The sequence below is a fragment of the Lacerta agilis genome, chromosome 4, assembly GCF_009819535.1.
Source record: "Lacerta agilis isolate rLacAgi1 chromosome 4, rLacAgi1.pri, whole genome shotgun sequence".
In the NCBI taxonomy this organism is placed as follows: Eukaryota; Metazoa; Chordata; class Lepidosauria; order Squamata; family Lacertidae; genus Lacerta; species Lacerta agilis.
This window is the reverse complement of record NC_046315.1, coordinates 58,487,266-58,508,523: the sequence shown is the minus strand read 5'-3', so window position 1 is coordinate 58,508,523 and position 21,258 is coordinate 58,487,266. Positions and strand designations below refer to the sequence as shown.

General features: G+C 38.1%; 1 protein-coding gene across 6 annotated transcripts in view; it reads right to left on the bottom strand.

Annotated features, from left to right (window-relative positions):
• The window catches only part of DMD (dystrophin), a 1,040,101-nt gene that overhangs the window by 562,411 nt on the left and 456,432 nt on the right, over nucleotides 1-21,258 (bottom strand). For all 6 annotated transcript variants that reach the window (XM_033147196.1, XM_033147200.1, XM_033147197.1 and 3 more), the window contains 5 exons: nucleotides 20,377-20,547; nucleotides 14,863-15,042; nucleotides 12,051-12,179; nucleotides 7,858-8,028; nucleotides 335-457 (listed from right to left, as the gene is read on the bottom strand). In XM_033147196.1, the coding sequence (XP_033003087.1) occupies nucleotides 335-457; nucleotides 7,858-8,028; nucleotides 12,051-12,179; nucleotides 14,863-15,042; nucleotides 20,377-20,547 (774 nt within the window). The remainder of the gene's footprint in view (nucleotides 1-334; nucleotides 458-7,857; nucleotides 8,029-12,050; nucleotides 12,180-14,862; nucleotides 15,043-20,376; nucleotides 20,548-21,258) is intronic.

The window sequence follows — 21,258 nt, the reverse complement described above, 5'->3', positions numbered from 1 at the left end:
TTAGTCAGCATCAGGTTAAATCAAAGATTTGTAGATTGATCCAGCATATCTATAACTTGGTGCTGGACATACACTTCTGTCTGTTTCAGATAATTATTCCGAAGGAATAAGCAAGTATTATTCTATGAAAGTTAACATTGTATATATTACTAGAACATTATGATGACGATGCTACAAACAGTAAACGCTGCAGTATAATTTTATAGCAGCTAAACAGAATGACAGTGTGTTTAACCTGTCTAAAGAATCAAATGCAAACATAGAGGTTTCTAATTTTTAGACCAGCACTTATTCCATTTCCATTTTATTCATACTCCCATCACAACCAATTTACCATATCTTTATTGAAGTCTTCCTCTTTCAGATTCACCCCCTGCTGAATTTCAGCCTCCAGTGGTTCAAGCAATTTTTGTATATCGTAGTTAAACTGTTCCAATTCCTTCAAAGGAATGAAGGGCTTTAAAAAACGGTTGGAAAGTTGGGAAGGGGAAGAGAGAAAGGAAGATTGTCAATTTTACATCACATACTGTTTTATTACAGACATAAACCAAAGCGACATATCTGTTTTGCCCCCAACTGTTAAATTAATTACACATTTTGGGTATTTTACAAAATAGCTTTTATGTAACAAAACTAGTGGTAGTACCCTGCTTGATCAATCTTTATTTATGGCTCTTACCTAGCAGTTTTGTTTATGTTGCAAAAGGAACTTCATCAACCATATAAAAACATCATAAATCATCAAAATGAAAAAGCAATATTAAAACTATATAAAAGCCATAAAATGATAAAAGCCACAATCAATATAAAGGTATTTGCTGTTTTTTCAGCTTCTTCACCAACAAAGCAAATATGCTTAATGAATACATATTTTATTGGTAGATGCATGTAAATAAATATGTAGAATGTGCATTCAATGAATTTTAAACTTTATGAGAACTGGGGAGGAAACACAACCCTGACATTCTGTTTAAATCTGGCCTATCAGAAATCCATCACACATTCAGAAGCAATTTTCCCACAAATATGCATATATACCATATTCTATATTGTTTTAAACTTCAAAAGATATTTTAAATTAAAGGCAGAAATATAACCATATTAATAAAACAGAAAAGTATTCCACAAATTCTGAATATTTCTAGCACAGTACATTAAAAATATACCACTTTAAAAAGTGGGAAATCACCTGTTCCCTGCCTCCCGCCCTGCCCCAAACAAAAGCAATATTCGGATTTAGAAAGCTTCATGAGAAGACTTAGTTGCTAATTTATGTAAATTATAATACTGTCTTTAATTTAGAATCTTATCGTGACTAAGGACTACTTATGAACTTCAATAAGCTAGATTTCACTTTTTTCATTAATGCATCACATGGGGAAAATTAATATGTGTGTACTTACAATTTAATATAAAGTCTTACGGTAAGTGCATTCTAAGACTAAGATGTAAAATGATCAAATTGTTACATACTGTAGTGAACTTCCATTTTTGTAAACTTTGAACATCCTTGTTGATGTGGTGCATTTTTAATCATTCATAAACCAAGAAATGAAAGAAAAGATCCCTTTCAGATTCCTGGCATTAGATCCACTTTTAAGACTTTCAGGTGTTAGACACAAAACTACTCGGCTAACACAGTGCCATAAACCAATTATTCCAGCAACTTTAAACATGTGACAAATGACACAGGTTTACAGTCACGTAAGTAAAAGAGTCATCATTTGGGAACATACAGTTCCGTGTTCCAAGATAAAATGGACCAAACGATAATTTAGCCCATGGCATTGCCCTAAGCACAAATAATTCAGTTCTTCACATATCAGTCTGGGCAATTTTGATTGTCAGCGATCCCAACTTCATTTCATAGAATCAGACCATTTATTTCCATTTCTCCTGCAGCTTCTTCATTCCTAAACATCTGCTTATTTTCACACTGGGGGTCACTCTGGAATAGAGTGACATGGGGTGCAGGGCTGCAGTAGTAAGGGGAAATGGGCAAAAGCGTCTTCTGTTTATGAACCTCACCTACAGTTGGTCAAGGACTTTTTATCGCAACCATGTGAAATGTCGGCTAAAGGATATACACTAGATGACAATTTGCTCCTGGGCCAAGTTACTACTACTACTACTACTACTACTACTGTATAAAGCAATTTATATTTAAATAATCACCTCACCTTTTATACCCTTGCCTGACCTTTATGACCTGCAACTGACTCACAATTTGCCATTCCTTGTTATTATCAACTAGAAATAGTGCATTCAGTGTTGTGGCACTGAGCTCATGGAACTCTTTGCCCACTGAGATTAGACTGACACATTCATTCTGTAATGTGTTTTAGGCATCACCTTAAAAAATTGTTGTTATAGCAAGCCTCCTCTTGAAGGTGGCCTGTATTGTATTTCTGTGAACTTATGTGAGCGTGCTGCATTTTATTATGTTTTCTGTATGGATTTGTTCATTTTATTCTGTATTGCTTTTAAATTTTATATACTGCATAGGTATATTGATTTGATTATGGGGTATAAAAATTGAACCGATAAATATATATAAGCCCTTGAGCAAATGCTATTAAGTAATCATGGGATAAAAGAATAGATAAGAGCAGTATTGCATTCTGTGTGAATTAAGACAGGTTTTCAGATGTTCCCATTTTTGTAAATTTCTGGTTATTTATATAAAAAATAATACATATTATTCATATTTCGGCAAAGGGTGGTAGAACATAAATTTACAAAATCGTATTTTGAAAATCTTAGCCACAAAAGGCAGAGCTGGCACAGAAGTTTGTCAGGAAGAGAACACTATTCAGTTGAAATAAACTGAGGGAGATTTTTTATTACTATTTTGGACAAAAAACATTAGCATACCTTGGACTTAACTGTGCTTCCACTAGAACATATTTCCTGTTATGGAGTAAGAAAGAATACCAACATCTCACATAACCAGGTCTACCGAGAAGCAAGTCCCATTTAATTAAATGGCATTTGCTCCCAGGTAAATGGGGTTAGGATTGCAGCTTAATACCACACCTTTATTAAAGAATCTTCTTGCCACAAAAAAGTCCCTCACAGAAACCACCTACCACAGCCTCAGGGAGCAAATCAGATTCTACTTTCTTTATGTGAGAGGGATGAGAGGGAGGCAAGCAGAGACACCACCTGTTCCAGTCAGACTGGCCCCTCTCCCAGCTTTCCTGTATGGAGGAAGAAAAGGGGCTGGGGGAGGGGTCAGCTACAGAAGCTCCTTGCTGATCTCTCCCTCACTGCTCACAGCCTCCACAGTTTGATGGAGGCTCTGGCAGCCTTTGGCTTAAACCGGTAATTTGGCCTTTTTTTGAGGCAGATTATACTTCCAGATTTTCCTTAGCCTCAATCTGCCTCACCACCAGCCTTCACACTTCAGCCTTCTCCTCCGGCTTCTTCCTCTTCTGGCGCATTCTCGGACAGCGGTAGAACTGGCTTTTTTATGTTCCAGCCAGCCTACCATTTATTCAACCAATCAGATTTTAAGTGCCACAGAATTCATCATCGGACCACTTTTCCCATTCAAGGAGTGACCAATGATTTCTATCCAGTAAGCCAGTGAGAAGCGAAATATTGCAATTGTCTAACACCAAATAAAAAGAACCCAGGTTTTCTCAACTAACTGCCATCTGCCAATCACAGAGGACACTTAGTACTCTAAACTTAACCTTTCACATAGTACCACATACACAGTTAACTCTAATATCTTATATATAAAACAAACCCTGTCTCAGTAAACACATTGTAAAAGGTGATTTCTTCATGGGCCCACAGTGTTTTTAACAGAAACAGAAAAGCATTAGCCATGCATTTCCATTTTCCCATTCCCTGGTGTTTCTTTCTTTTCTTTTTTTTAAATCCTACTTGCCTTTCCATGACAATTTTTGCCTGATTTTTTTTTTAAATATACAAATATTTTAGCCAAGCCTGTTGTTTTCTAAAAATGCTATTAATCCCTCATCCTTTGGCTTCTATAATCTTAAAGATTCCTAAATAAGTGTGATTAAAAGAAAATGGTCTCAATTAAAATAAGGTTAAAATCTTGGTCAGATTTAAAAGACTAATGTAACAAATAAAAATCCTCTCAGCAGTAACTCATTTCTTGATAAATAAATTCTACCCAGTGTTTTATTTCAATTTCCATAAGAAAATGTGTCTGAGGGCAAACTAGTCAACATTAAATCAAGGCATGGCTAAGATTAACTGAAAGAAACAAATAGGAGTGCTGGATCTTCAAGACTGAACACAGACAATTGGTACCTGAGGCAGAAAGTTCAAGTAGCAACATTATACAAATAAACCACTCTTTAATAGCACCCATAATTTGCTACCTAAGGCAGCCACTTCATCTTGCCTAATGGTAAGGTCATTTTTGATGATGTCATTACAGCTTTAGTACTTTATTTAAACCCAGAGAACAATAACATTGTTGCAAGCCACCCCAATCTCTGAGCGGTGCAATATTTCATGGGTCTCAAGCACTTACCCAGGGTTCATGTTTCCTTAGGAATGAGGCAAAGCAGAGACACTGCTGTCTTTTTGATATATGATTTATTTATACACACACACACACACACACAGACACACACATCCTGAGCCTACAGTGGAGGGATTCACAAAGTTAACACCTCAAGAGGGCTTTGCTTCTTCCGTGGCTGCAGCTTAGAATTCAAAGAGAAATCAAACATCATTCTGACTCTCTCTCCATCTTACTCCATTCGCTTCTAGCTCACATCACTGCAAACTCTCTGCCCTCAACTCTGGCATTGTCCTTCTAAATAACCGTGGGCACCTCATCAGGAAGCTAGCCCTGCCTATATTTTAACACTTGCTGAATCCAGGGGTTTGAAGGGTCTCAGCATACCGCCTACTCCCCCGCCCCCTGCAAACTCATAACACCATGTTGACCATTTATGAAGAGAGGAAGCTTATTAGGCTGACTGGTATTTTGTTAATCTTTGCACCAGACACAAACCAGAACAGGTTGTGTGGTGTGACAAACAGGTTGTTCATTAACAAAACAAATATTTTCAGCAAACTACAAATGGAGGGCTTCTTTATACATATTTTCAGGGCATACATATTGAAATGTAAATGTAATGTTCTGTGTGAAATGTACCACTTGAATGCAACAAAGTTGTGTATTACACGGGTACAACTGATCAGGAAGGAAGAATATATTGATTTTGTGCCACATGTGTTTGCATTGCAAAACAGGCTTGTTTGCACATAAGTCAAACTATGGCTTACCACATCACCCCCCAGCACAGTGCTTTTAATCCAAACCACTTTCTCGGGGGGGGGGGAGAGAGAATGCTCTGCTTAAAAACAAAGCATGTTTATTTTTCCAGAGTACAGTAAGCAGTTTGTATTCAAAGCACCAGACGAAGACGAAGTGCTATCTGCTGATCAGTGGTTACAAGGAGCCTCTCTGAAGGCATGTACCCAGTGCCAATCAGCTACCGGTAATTGGTGCTGAATGCACACATTCAAAACAAGTTGCTGTAACTTTGGTGATTATGATGTCAGATGATTTACAGGTGGTTGATCCAGACCAACTATCAAAGTTGGTCCATGGTGGATGTGTGGAATAAGGATCTGCCCCACTAGCCAGATGTTGCCTATCCCTGACTTACCTGGGCCCTGCAGACACCACCTTCGCAGGCACTTCTGTGCCAAGCTAAGCTAAGCCACAACTAAACCTTGGCTATAGTTTGTGGTTAGCGAGGAGAGAGCATAGTTATGACACCTTAATACACTAAGCAAAAGCTTTTGCCGAAATATATGAATTGTGTTCTGTGTTAATACTGAAGCTTCCAATTTTCAGTGCTAAGCACTCATGCATGAAAAGCATAAAAACTGCCAGTTGCTGACTGAGTAGATTGAAACCAGCTCTAAATTCCCAATGCTTGTCTGTGATCACATGGAACTTATAATCAATAGGATAATGTTCTATTTGGGGCTATTCCTATAATTATATGTTTCTTTAGAACAAGGATGGGGAAACTGTCGCCCTCCAGATTTCTTTGCGCTTCAGCCCCAGCCAACATGACCAATTATTAGGCATCGCTGTCAACCTTTCCCTTTTTTTCAGGAAATTCCCTTATTATAGCACTGGGAAACAGCAGGGAGGATTGACAGCTATGTATGTAGCAGTGGGGAACAGCAGGGAGGGTTGACAGCTGTGATGATTAGGAATTATAGAAATTGTATTCCAACAATATCTGGAGCATCACTACTTCTCAATCCCTGCTTTACAATATGCTTGTATGCAATACAAACCTTCATTTCTTCCCCTAATTTTTTTTTAAACAAAGAATTATATAAATGCCCTCTAATTTTATTAATGAACCCTGAACCATTTTTCCTCAACAGAATCTTGCATAAATTTATGTATAGTACATTTTGCGCAATGGCTTTTAGATTCTATACAAGTTTCACAACTTCAAGTACCTTATCTCACCTAAGTGTACTTTTCACATTTATTAGGTGGGCACTGGGATTGGATGTTCCAAGAAACAGTTCATTGGGGCTGAGCTAGGCACAATTCATGTTGGGGAAAGTGTATATGTGGACAACTTTGATAAGGCAAAATTTCCCAACTTCTGCTGTAGCTGTATCACCAGCTTTTGGAGCTGTAGATTCTGTGGTTGCATGCAAGTGGCCCTTGACCTCCTGTTAAAAACCTAGCTGGGTGGAAAAGGCTCTGAAAGAGAGCCTCTACATGCCAGAATATATAATACTGGACTAGACAAAACAATAGTCTGACTCAGTATGCAGCACTTTCATAATTCCATATGTCAACTTTTGTTTTTGTACTGGGGTATGGACTCAAAGGCAGATTTACTTCAGCTCTCTCAGGCTTCCTGAAGTTTTAACTTCTTTTCTAAATGTCAGTGGTTTAGCCCCTTCCTCTCATCCTTTTTCAAGTACAAATATTAAAGGGTTCAGGTCTAAGCAGCTTTGCCCATTTTCAACTTGCTCTTCTGGCTGCCTCCAAGCAAACTAGATCTTAAGGCTACATTCCTATGAATATTTACACGAGAGTAAATCTGACTGAGCACAATGGGAATTACTTAAGTATAAGCAACCATAGGATTGTGCTAGAAAGTTGCCCAGTTGGGCTAAAAAAAAAACTTGTTATCCAGAACTGCCTAATGATTTAGGTAACTGGTCTTAGAAAAGCTGGCTTTAGGAAAGTTAAAAGAAAAAGCACCAAACATTTACCACACATGTTTTAAGCTCTCTCCAACTCTTCCACTGATACAGCTCAGCAACCATACAGACAAACAAAATTGGTGAAAATGATTTGCTTTTGACTCATGCTCACGGTGTTGATCTCATTGAGTTGCAAACATATCAGCATGAAACTTGTGAATAGATTCTTGCACAGAAGCACCAATGTGAATTTGCTTTAAGACAACATGCTGGATAGAAAAGCCACATGCCAGTTTTACATGTCCCCCATTTTGGTATGACAGCATGCTTTTTAGTGATACAGAAACAAGCATCATTTCTTTCTTTCTTAGGTAGGATTTTTTTTTATACTGTGGCTAGTGAAAGTAGTAGTAGTAGTAATAATAATAATAATAATAATAATAATAATAATAAGGGGAACTTTGCTTCTGGAAGGGACAGTTTATTTTACATACACACTCACACAAAGGCTCTTGCAGTGTTTCAGTTTTTAAATTCCGGGTTTCACTCCTTTGTCCTTGCTAGCTTCTGCTTTGTAAAACTTGCCCTCAAAAAACCCCTAACCATACCCACTTTGTGAAGCTCTCTTTAGCATATACAAGTAGTTCAGCAAGGAGCATGTCCTCCTACCTTTTCACTTTTAATTCTTTCTGATAGGGTTGCAAATCGCTGGTTGAGCTCTGCCAGTTTAGGCTCTATTACTTTCCTGCAGTGATCTCCACGGTTTGTCATCAAGTCTACTGCCTGGTCACGCACAGAGTCCACCTTTGGACGCATATCATTCAGCTCAGTCTTTAAGCGCTACAGTCCATGAGTAAGAGACAGGGCTTGAAGTTAGTAATAAATGCAAGAAGGAAGGGGGGGAAAGAGAAAGAGAGAGTGTGCAAAGGAATATGGAGCAAAACCATAAAGCAAACATTAGACAAATGCTTGTGACTAAGCATACAGTTGTGTAGCTCTGAACAGTCCATGCCTAGCTTTTCATATATATGTTCAGGCTGACAGAAACAGTGAAACAGAAGATGAATATGCATTTAATCAAAGACATAGGAAATACATCCTGAATAACTTATTTTTTTCCTCAGCTGATTCCCTGAACAACCCAAATATGTTTATTTTCAGAATAGCAAGAGCTTTTTCTGACACCATTTAATAGCAGATACTCACACTATAGTATTCCTGTTCAGGGCACTCCGATTTCATTCCCTCCTCCCACAAAGCTTTCTATGCCCCCACCAACAGTCAAGTCAGCATGCTCAGTGTTCATTGGACTGTTTTTTGCTTCCTCCAAAATGTTTAACACCTCCAGGTTTTTTTGTACTTGTGCAAACTTTGAGGTTCCCCTGAGACTGATGATACCTTCTTCTTGAATGTGGATAACTACAGTAATATAGCCATTTGGATCATTACGAAACAGCACTCAGATAACCAAGATCACTATTAGAATATATATGCAGAAAGATTTCATGCTTTCTTCTTGCAAATTTCAGCTAGGCGACAGGCCACTATCTCTGACCCTCAGCCCACCAATATAATATGCTCTGTTATAGGATTACTGAGATGTTACGTGTTTTGTACATTAAGAAAGAAAGTGTAAGTGTTAATGGTATGCATAGGAACCAGAATATATTCTACAGAGGATATCTCTCACAGTTTCCTTAAGGTATTTAAAAAAATATGTTAGTACATCCCTGTACTCCACTACCAGTGCTCTTAAAACAGTTTTACCTCACATCATATTCCATGCTATCATTATCCTACAGAAAAAAATATTTCAGTGTTGTTCTGGTATATATATATATATATATATATATATATATATATATATATATATGCATCTATCTATCTATCTATCTATCTATCTCTATCCATGCATCCACCCATCCATCCATCTACATATTATATGCACACACAAATTAAATTATTTAAAACCAATGTAGGTTCAATGCAAAAGATATCTACATATGCTCAAGAGAAAATGACCATACATTTGTATCACAGTGTCAAATGTGGGGCTCTTGCTGAAAGTCCTATAACACTCTGGCTACTGCAAGTAACAAGAACTGGTGGCTTCAGTTAAATCTATGCTACAAGCCTAGCACTGCAGATGGCTGGAGTGATACTATACTTTCAGCCCAATAATGATCACAATAAGCCAAGAGAGCCTCATCTGGCTCTATAAAACTGATGAATCTGGCTTGGTCCCTTAGTTTCAACAAACTGAGCTGTTTTACTTGCTTGGCCAATTGTGCATTATATATAGGCCTACAAGCCATCAGCCCTAACAAATTCTCAATTCAAACCTTTTTTGAAATCAAACTTTTTTGTGAAAATGTGATTATACTTTGAACTGCTTAGGCTGTTCCAACTGAATTCATCCTGCTAAAAAAAGGAGTGTATTTAATCCATCTGAGATCCAATTAGAAAGAGGCATAGAAACCAGGCATATATACTGGTATGTCTGAAATTGTAGTTTTACCCCAATAAATGAGATCTTTGTTTATTATTAACATCTACCTCTATATTATATGTCTACAGCTTTAGCTAGCCCATGAGTTGTTGATGGACTATGCACAAGCTTACAATGATGATGGAATGATACAGAATTTCATATTGACAGTTACACACAGTTAAAGTTTTGAATCATTTATTTTCACCAGCTACAAACATGCATTTTGTGTAACAGGTACAGTTTTGAGACAATTAACCTAATTGTTCATAACCTAATTGTTAGGGACATTTATTCAGGAAATGGAACTACTGCCAACCTAAAAGTAAGTTTTTTGTATTTACAAGAATTTACATATTGAAAGCTTTACCTCTGTAAGACAAACCAGATAGAAACGAAAGGATTGTTATTGCTGAGAAACTTTTAGAGACCTGATTCCATGTTTGCACCTTAATTTTTCATCATTATTCTTACTGACAGATACCCACTCTTCAGAGGATCTGCCACTGGAATTTTAAGGAGCATTTTTAAAAATAATAAAAAAGAAAGACTAACCTGGGCTCTTAGTCCATACCATCTGGAACAAGCATATGTATAATTTAAACAACGTTTAAATTACTTTCTAAAATGCTTCTAATTTATATGTCTTTTCAATACTAAATATCCTCTTTACAACACAAAACTGCTTGGAGAAATAAATGCATTCATAATTTCCTGTTTAGAGAGAATAACTGAATTTCTATTTTATTAATACTTGGTATTGTTTGGTGCAACAGAAGATAGGAAAACATCTTGTGTTTACAAGGGAGTGAATGAATTTCCAATTTCCAGAACACTTTACCAAGAGCAATGGTTATGGTGATGGTAAAGGTAAAGGGACCCCTGACCATTAGGTCCAGTCATGTCCGACGCTGGGATTGTGGCACTCATCTCGCTCTATAGGCCAAGGGAGCCGGCGTTTGTCCACAGACAGCTTCCGGGTCATGTGGCCAGCATAACAAAGCCACTTTCTGGCGAACCAGTTCAGCGCATGGAAATGCCGTTTACCTTCCCGCCGGAGCGGTCCCTCTTTATCTACTTGCACTTTGATGTGCTTTCGAACTGCTAGGTAGGCAGGAGCTGGGACCGAACAACAGGAGCTCACCCCATCGCAGGGATTTGAACCGCCGACCTTCTGATCGGCAAGCCCTAGACTCTGTGGTTTAACCCACAGCGCCACCTGGGTCCCAATTTCCAGAATACTTTACCAAGAGCAATGGTTATGGTGATGGTAGTGTTAACATATTAGGAGTCTCTAGGCTGAGAATCAAGTCCAGTTCTGACATTACAGGAATGCAGGTTGCCATTTCCCCTGCTCCTCTTGTCCATTATCAGATCAGTATGGAAGCAGAAAGCATGAAACCATGATCAGTAAGATCTAATCCATTTATTATAGCCAGCACTAGATATTGAAGACCAGGATGTTCCCACTTCATAAAGGCAGGGGAGCATGAGACACCGAGATTTCTCTCTTGGATCTTTTCTTATTTCAGAATTCTGAAGGAGGCAGCAAATGGAGCTACACCAATCAGGGTAAAGAAAGCTGGAGGGGAAGGGGGTTAGGAAGAATATTTCTTATACAAATAGTGGAGCACAATTCTTGACGAGCTATGAAGACTCAGGCCAGGAATCTTAGAAAGAAGATCTAGAAGTTGTGAAAGTGAGCAAGACTTTGAAGAGATTGAAGTTTGGAAAATATATATTTCCCCCTCACATCATACTTTGATCAGGTGGTTATAAACCTGATTTATTACCAAGTATGATATTAATTTATATGAAGTATACTGCATAATTTGTATGATTATGTTTTTGCAACAGAAGTTACACGTACATTTAAGCCATCCTATAATATGCTTTGAAAACATCACTCCTGAAATGATGAACCACTTCCACAAAGATAATATCAAACTGAAATACAATGTTGTCAAATGAAATCACTGCTCAGAGAGCTTTGAAATGACATGAATATATAACAAACAACAATCCTCAGAAGAATAGATATTTGATAAAAAGAGCAAACTGATAAAAGAAGGCTGGTATTTCATTTTTAAACAGATACAAATGGTATTCAAGAGATACAGGCCTAACAATAAGTGTTCTACTCACCATGAAATCCTCAAGCCAATAACTTATTTGGCTTTTGTACTGAATACACTTACCTTCACTATGCTCTATTAAGCAATTTAAAAGCTGTTAGACAGTGTCTTTGTTAAGAGAAAATGTGTTTTGCTTTTATCTAAAAATATTATTTGAAACCTGTAGGGCAAAAACCCTAGGGATGCACACTATTAGATTTTTATAATAATTCCCCCCCCCCGAAAATTGTATTTGTTACCTTAATAATTTCTTCCCTTTGCTGAGGTTTTTGGGTTTCAGATTCATCCAATAGTATTTCTGCCCGATACATCCAGGTGGTGATGTTAGCAACATTCTGATCAAAATTCTCCATGTGTCTCTGATATGCCTGCATATAAAGGGAACGGAACATATTATTAAGTAATTAGTAGCTGAGACAAAAATAAAAGAGAATTGGCCAGGTCCATAGAACTTTAAACCAGGTTCTATGAGCGCAGGGGGAGTTTAGATTCTCAACTTCTATGGCAAAGTGAAAGGTGTTCCAAAAGCAATATTTGATCATGTTTTAGGAAGCTTTAAAAATAATTTTGGTGTCCACAAAGCACCTAAAGTAATTCTCTGAATTACTTAAAAAACGTATTTAAAAATCAACCACTGGTTCTCATATAAGAATCATTCTATGGTGTGTGTGTGTGTGTGTGTGTGAACTGTATGCTCATATCAAAAACGGTAACAATATCAGAACAGACAACTGATGAATTGAATAAAATGATACCAAGAGATGGAAAATTTGTTTGTTCTGATAATTGCTATTGCCAAGACTGATGAAAAAGAGAAAATGCAGCATGGGTTTATCTTGTCCTGCTGTTTTCCCCTGGGGAAAACCACTCTCAATCAGAACAAACGGCAATTGGGATTTTTTTCCTGGATTGACATTTGTCTGATTTAGTACTAAAGAGCAGGTTTTCTCTGGGAAAGGAACATGGCAAGGGGAAAACCACTTGGACTCATGCTTTCTAGGCACAGCACAAGTGTGAATGAGACCTGTGCCACAGCTTGGGAAGACTGTGTTGCTCAAATAAGGCTCATCTGGCTAAGGCTGCTACCTAAAGCACAGTGGTTCATCATATGAGGGCAGCCACAGAGCTTCTAGCAGATCCTGACATGCCAGTAGGAGTAGCCCATTTAGAAATCATTCCTAGCCTTAAAGCATTTTCAGAGTATGGCCACTGTTGTTACTCTTCTGGAAATGACATTTTAGAACTGATATAAGAGAAAAATGCCTGTTGGTGGTTACAAGAAATTACAGCTTTTCTTATTTATCTACTTTATTCTAGTAGTGGAAATGAGACAAATATATAGCCACATTGATATATATATATATATATATATATATATATATATATATATATATATATATATAATATCTCAATCAATATTTTACTTTCAGATTTTATTTTCAGATTGAGACAGCCAATGTGCATAATGTGTAGGTTTCATCATGTTTATAAATCATGCATGAGAAATAAACCTTTTGGAATCATAACAGAACATTATCAAAACCTTTTATCTTTGTCTGTAATATGATTGTTATTACAGTTGAAAGAGAATGATGCAGTTATAAGAAGCAAACATCTGCTGTCAAGTAGACTGAACATATGCTAAATGAAGTTGGCCATATTATTGAACTGCTGTTATAGCGATAGCAGCAATTTCTAAACACTGCATTGTTGTATTATTTAACTGGCACAATTACCACCTTTCCCCCCAAATTGTTTAGTCGCATTTACAAATTGTGATAAGACAGATATATGGGGACTCAAATTGTGATAAGACAGATGGAGGTCTATCAAAGCTGGTATTTCAAAGAGCCAACAAAATAGTGGCCATAATGGTAGTGATTTTTAAAAAACGAACAAGAAAGTTCAAATCCCAGCTCAGCCATTAATTTACTGGGTGGGCTTAGGCAAGTTGCTGTATCTTTAACCTTCTGGGCACTAATGGCTCATAGTAATAGTGTCAGCTGCTGCAATTACAAGTAAAAACTGTTATTCTGTGCATACTAAGTTTTAGCATGTCCCTGCAAACTCACAATTTCAGTTATTTCCAGGCATGAGTGAAACTCAATCTTCAGAGAATTATTGCATGATATGATTAATTGTGTGGCCACCTCTGCTATTGGCAGTCACAGCTACATTTTATGGAGGGTGAAGTAACAGGGCCTAAAACCTAACTTCTCTGTGTGTATACAAACATAGCATTTACAATAAAAATTAAAAATGCTATATACTATACATGCATAATTCAGTTGTAACAATGTTTATAGACCACAGAAAACAAATGCCTTTCTTAATTTTTGCATGGTTGTCTTGGTTAGCATTAGCATTCTATGCTTTTTCCTGATAAACTAATGGGTGGTGAGGAACTGAACAAAAAACCGACAATGTCATTTAATTACTGATAATCTCTTATCAACCTTCTGAATGAGGCAGCCATCAGATTTTTTGGGGGAAGGATAGATACCCAGATAGAAGTAACTGCAGTTTGAATGTGGGTAGGAAGGTAGAATGCTGGGAATTTAGCTGGACTGTAAAAAGGCTGCTAGGATGTGATGGAGGATTAGCCATTTTGCTGCCTAATAAAGGAATTTGTTTACTTCTTGCGCCCTAGGCGAGACCACCTTCTGGTGCCCCCCTGCCAAAGCCTGCTTTAGCGGGAGGTGGGGGGGTGGAGAGGCAAGCAGCGGTTTCTCCGCTGTAGCGGAGAAGCCGCTGCTCGCCCGCCCCGCCCCCCGCCAAAGCCTGCTTTAGCGGGAGTTGGGGGATGGTGTAGGGGGCAAGCAGCACCTCTCCGCTACAGTGGAGAAGCTGCTGCTAGCCCGTCCCGCACCCCCGCCCAAGCCTGGCCAGCGCCCCCTCCATTTTTGCACCCTAGGCGATTGCCTAGTTCGCCTAAATGGACGCGCAGGCCCTGCTTCCATTATGCTCCATCTACCATTGCTCTTCTTGCTTCCCAAACAAGCTATGTAGTGCTATTTCTGTAAACAGAAAGTAACAATATGTAATTCTTACCAGCAACAAGTTAAACCACTCTTCAGCTCGAGAAGTTACTGCAATCCAGTTACTACTCAAAAGGCTGAGTTTATCGTTCACTATGCTTTCCTTCCCTTTAAGCACTGTCTTCAGCCCTTCTCCCAAATCAGTAATGTTCTTCAACTGAAGCTGGCGTTTTTCAATTTCTAGCTGGGTTGCCTATGAAAAGCATGTGCATAATGATTAAATAAGGAAGAAGAGTTAGGAAGAACATATTATGAACCAACACTCCTATGTTGCATATTAACATTGTTAGAAGCAGGGAGGAAAAGGTCTAGTATATTTCAATATAGACATGCATAATAAATTGAAAGTGAAATAAATATGTAACTTAGTACTTTTGATCAATATTGTTATTATTTATTAAATTTAGATACCGACCTTCATCCATGGATCACAGGGCGATTTACAATATAAAACTACAAAAAGACATAACATAGTAACAAACAAAAACAATAACTCACATAATACCTGTGTGCCATGCTCTATGCATTTTGGATCACCTCATACTTTGCCAATGATGTTTATCCAAGGAAAAAGAGCACTATGAGTTCTTTGCAAAACATATACATTCCTGTGACTTAGGAGGAGGATGCGAGCTGCTGCTTGTTGGCCTTATCTCCTATTGCCATGGGCGTAGCCAGGATTTGGGGGGGGGGGCAGGATCACTGTTAGGGGGGAATAACCAAGCTATCTGCGATGTGATTGGTTAGCGATTGGTAAGTATTTTTATTTATGATTTAGGGGATGCAGCTGCCCCTCCCCGCCCTCTGCCCAGATAGGTCTATGCCTTTTGCTGCTACATCAGCCAGCTACTGTTCTTTGCCTGACTTCATTCTCTTTTCTACCCTCTCCCTCTCTTCTACTCATTGATAGACTCCCCCTGTTTTATCCATTGGTGCAGATGGAACAGCAACAACAGCTACTAGAGCCAGAGGCCTCAGCTGAAGCAAGAAAAGAGAAATGCTGGGCAGGCAAGAAACCCTAGGCCTCACTGGAGAAGTACCAGAAGACAAGCCTAAGAAGAAGCAATCTCCATCTAAATAATGTTGTGGCATACCATTGCTTTTTCTTCAAGTGTTCACATAATTGATATTTTGCCTTGCTAAGTTGCCAGGCTCCATTTGAGAGGTGTTAGTGACATATCTCTTAAGCGTGTGTGTATATCTATGTTGAAAAGTACGTTGATAGCCTCTTCACAATTTGATTTTGTTAAAAATTAGTTATTAGTGTTGACATCAAATTGTCTCAGCTGATTTAATATGGGCTTAAATCCTGCTTTAAAAATAATAATTAAATATTGCAAGCCAGCCAGCCAGCCAACAAAAACAACCCCCCTAAACAACTCCCAAAACATAACCCATGTTATAGTTGGGTAAATCCACAGATTAGCGAGAAAGCTAACAGCAACTGTAGTAAATGCCTATCCCTGAAAACTGTTTGGGTTGGGAAGATCTGTTGAGCTTGGTCAGACAAGCTCAGGGTCTATACAGCTTCTTTTCTTCAAAGCTCTTAGGTGTATGTGAATTTGCTCACTGGTCCCTGGAGTTTCAAAAAATTAAGCTCTGTGTGTGTTTACTTGACTCTGTTTGATATAAAATTCATGTCCACGACTTGGAAGAAAAGCAGACTGAAACTAATAACATATTGTATACATCTGTAGACTCTTTCCCCCCCTTAACTATAGAAGAACATATCCAGGAAATGATTCCGTCTGGAATAATCCAAGCATTAGCAGCTACCTGTAGGTAAATTTGTATTCTGAAGCAGGAAGTTGCAGACTCTCACAACATCACAACATGGCAGTGTGTGCACAGAACAAATGTAGCATATCAGTTAGAGCAGGGGTCAGCAAACTTTTTCAGCAGGGGGCCGGTCCACTGTCCCTCAGACCTTGTAGTATTATACTACTATCATATATCTTCACATACACTGATCACAATCCAGCATGGGATCCATGAACAACTGCATGCATGTGAGCACACAAATGTTTATTGGTATTTTTCCTGCAGCAATCCCTCATGCTGGGTTTCCATGTATTTTTCCATACACACCCAAGTTTAAGCAGCAGTTAGATTTCTGTTTGGCAGAAGGAACTGTTACAGAAGTGAAAGAGAGAGCCTAGTAAGTCCTAACAAGTATGTGTTATTTCCTGTTCCACTTCTCAGTATAAATGTGCTTAGTGTACTCTGCACATTCTAGCCTAATTCTAGATTTCTTTATTACTTCTTTACAAAGCACTGATGAAATATTCACACTTAAACAGGAGGACACTGTTGAACCATGGTAAAACTTCAAAAGAAAAAAACAATTTCCAACAACAGGAACTAGATGTCTCTATCAGTACTGGCAGCTGGTAAATTAAACAGTGTTTGTGCTTTCAGCAAGCACACTGTAAATCTGAGTAAAATGATGCAAATGATAAAATCGTATCAGTCATTGCAGCTACTTTCAACATTCAGAGTTGATGATGACCAGAGTACATAACTTTACACTGCTTAATACTCACATAAGCCTTGTAAAAGATGGTGACTATAAATCTTAATGACTATATATGAAATGAATGACGTGGGTGGCGCTATGGTCTAAACCACAGAGCCTAGGGCTTGCTGATCAGAAGGTCGGTGGTTCAAATCCCCACGACGGGGTGAGCTCCTGTTGCTCAGTCCCTGCTCCTGTCAACCTAGCAGTTCGAAAGCACGTCAAAGTGCAAGTAGATAAATAGGGACCGCCCCGGTGGGAAGGTAAACAGCATTTCTGTGCATTGCTCTGGTTTGCCAGAAGCGGCTTAGTCATGCTGGCCACATGACCCAGAAGCTGTATGCCGGCTCCCTCGGCCAATAAAGCAAGATGAGCGCCGCAACCCCAGAGTTGTCTGCGACTGGACCTAACGGTCAGAGGTCCCTTTACCTATATATCTTAATATTCACAGATAGGATTGTTGTATAAATTGCTACTGTCTCCCTCTTACCAAAGGATTATGCAGTTATTTACTCGAAGCACCTATACTGTTTTTCGTAACAGTAATGAAAGATGATAATTTCTAATTTATTTTATTCATGTCATTGAAAGAAGACAACACTACCAATTGTGTTTCTAGCATAACTCAACATACAATTCAATATTATGATTGCACATCATATTTGTTACCATTTTATAATGTGAGCTAGAATGTAACAGTAATTCACTTCCAGTTCAAATACAGTAACAGGAGCAAATGGCATAGAGTTTTTCTGGAGAGTACCACCTGCTATTCTAAATTTGAGAACGGGCCAATATTTCTTTAACTGAAATATGAGCCCCAAGAGCATAGAGCAAATTGTTTATGCCAGTCAAGTGTTCTCCAGCTCATCAACACAATATGAAACAGTCTTTCAAAGTGAGCCCAAGAGAAGAGCAGGCATTTAACTGGGGAAAGAAGTGACAACATGAGCACTGGGAGAAATGTACGGTGCCAAGTGGTTTAAAGAGTCACAACCTTGTCCTGGGAGAGGGTTAAGATCCTTCCTGAAACTCTTCAGTCTAGAGGTTTGAGGGGTTTTTAGATGTTAGGGCAGGGCACTCTATGCTCATTCCTGAGTCAAGTATTCACTACCTTCCTCATTCATATAATAAGGCAGCCCTCTGTCACTAACCTTTTGGTTTTATGGGGTCTTTTCTTATCACTCAAATCCAACTTCCTGACGTTTCTCTCTCTTCATTTAATTGCAGGAGTATTCAGCTCCATTTATCGGGCTCAGGAAGGCCCACTTTTCTGGCCTTAGCAAAGCCTACTCTGACAAAGTTAAAGGTGTCTGATTTACCTGATTCAATTCCACTGGCTTTGTTAACTTGGACTGTAAGGGAACATTCTCTTGCCATTATAGCTTTCTGCTATAATCACTAAATTATCAGCACCACTCATAAAAATGCAAAAGAGCGGACAGTACTTTGGTAGGCTAGCAGGTACTTTATAGCAAATTAGCACATTTCTCATGTGTGTGAAATTTTAATGAAGTTTTCCTTTCCTTCTTGATTTTCTTAGTAACATAGGCACTACCTTTTGGTTGCGAGGGTGAGAAATATTACAAAATCACTCTAATGCGTAACTGCTCTAATCAGCAAACCTCACACACTAATTATAGAACTTCTGGAGTACCAAAGTCAGTGTTTAATTATTAAAGGAATTCAATTAAAGGAAGGCATTCCTATGTTAACTGCAGCTGTGGTATACATATCTAATCAGTATACAAAGGTTAGCTTTTATATGCATACAAATGCGTATGGGATGGCATCTGCAGTGTGGTAGAAATATTGTTCATGGTTAACAAATAATTCCTTTGATTTCTTTTGGATAAAGTATGTTCAGTGACTGTCAAGCTTGTTCCCAATCCTTGACAATCTGAAATTGTTCTCTGAAACAGTGAATGCAATCATAGTGATAATTTCTAGAAAACTGCAAAAGCTGCTGAAAGCAACAAATATTTACTGGGCTGCACCTGTATTATCAATGTCTCATGCCACTATGCCACATTTTTGGTTACAGCTTACTGGGATATGGAAAAAGCCAGGGACAAGTCTGTCCAAAGGTTACAGGGGCAGGAACAGAACTTCACTAAAAGCTCCTGTTTTGTGGCAGCAAAACTCTGACAAGTATTGCACAGCTTGGAGGTAGAAACAAATGACCAGGAAACCACAAAGGGGCTCTAAATGCACAGAGACTGAATTGTAGCCACTATTGTGAAAAGCCTATATTACTTTCGTTGCTCTGCGTGATTATACTGAACTAACACTATTCAGTTCTTTGTTGTAGGAACTTATAATACCTCTCAGAGTTGATACAGCTACAAGTTTGTAAGGGGAATTGAAGTGAGGAAGGGGTAGGAATACAGACTACTACTCTTGCAGGCAGAACCAGAAAGAACAAGGACTACATGAACAGTGATCATCCTCAAGGGAAAAAAGTGTCATATACTGTATTCCTTTTATTAAAAATTAGTAGCTAATTAAAAATAAAACACATCCTGATTATTTTTCTAGCATTAGTTCTTTACAATAAAAGTGATCTTTGAAATTAAGGCAAAAATTAGATGGCCTGCTTAAAATGTTAATGAAGAAACTAGCATAAAATGACAAGAGTGCTTTGCAGTTAATGTCTCAACACTTAGAAGGTGCTAATGCACTAACACTGTACTAAGTTCTCCTTTTAAGCCTGGGGAAAAATGGAATCTTTCAAAAAGTTATAGAAAGGGGTATGCAGGGTTATTTTTCTTTTGAATTATTCCTCTCCTTTCTCTTATGAGTATGATGTGGTACCTGACACATCCTACTATAAGGCTAATATGTTAAATTTTGGACACCAACTTCTTTTGCCTCAGTGTATCACAAGTATATATCACTAACCGTATATATTGTTTACAACTTTTTTTGGGGTGCAGAAGTATTGCTGTGACAACGAGATAACTCCAGACAAACATACGTGAGTTTACAAGGAAAGAAAATATATATTATTACCTTGCTCCAGGCGACTTCAGCATCCAAATTGATAGGCATGCCTTCTACCGCTGATCTCTTTGTCAGTTCTGAATCTGTCACTGCCAGCCATTCTGTCAGAGCATTCATTTCCTTTCTCAGTTTCCGAGATAATTTCAAACATTTCTCTAGCTCTTGCTTTTTTTCAGTCACCTGCAGAAGGGGGAGGGGGAATGAAGAGCCAAACCTCTAAATGCTTCACCACCCTAAGTGCTACTGAGATGGATGCTCATATTTCTGGCAGTAGTTTTTCTCATGGTCAAAAGATTCCACCACCAAGTCCCCATGATTGTAGAGGTCATCTATTCCCAGAAATGCTAAATCTTCTTATAGCAAACATATGACAAGAATACACCTCAGAACGTTAGCCTTTTTCATTACACTTTAGACTACATTCTTTTGTCAGTACTAGATCGGCATTCTGCTTATAGCAAACCAACTACTTCACACTGAAACAAAAACAGAATGGCTGGATTAATTATAATTTGCAAAGTTAGCTTCAATAAAAGAAACAAAATGAAGATTAAAAGTATGCTTTAACTTGGTACTCTTTATGCATATTTAAGTACACTGCAGTCATGTTTTATGTCCTTTAAACCAACCTTCAGAATTTATTGATTCAATAAAAGTTGTTTTCATCCAGCTCAGCCTGCAACTCCTGTCTTTTATTCATTTTATTTTGACTTTCTTTAAAGGAATTTTAAAACCACAATATTTAACATCTCTAAGTGGTGTGCAAAAAATATAGACTTAAGAACAATATAAAAAAATAGAGAGAGCAACAGAAACCTAGTAATAACCAGTTGTCTGAAGCAACTGGTGGATGATGCTCCAACTATGGCATAAGGAAGAGCTTATCTTGCA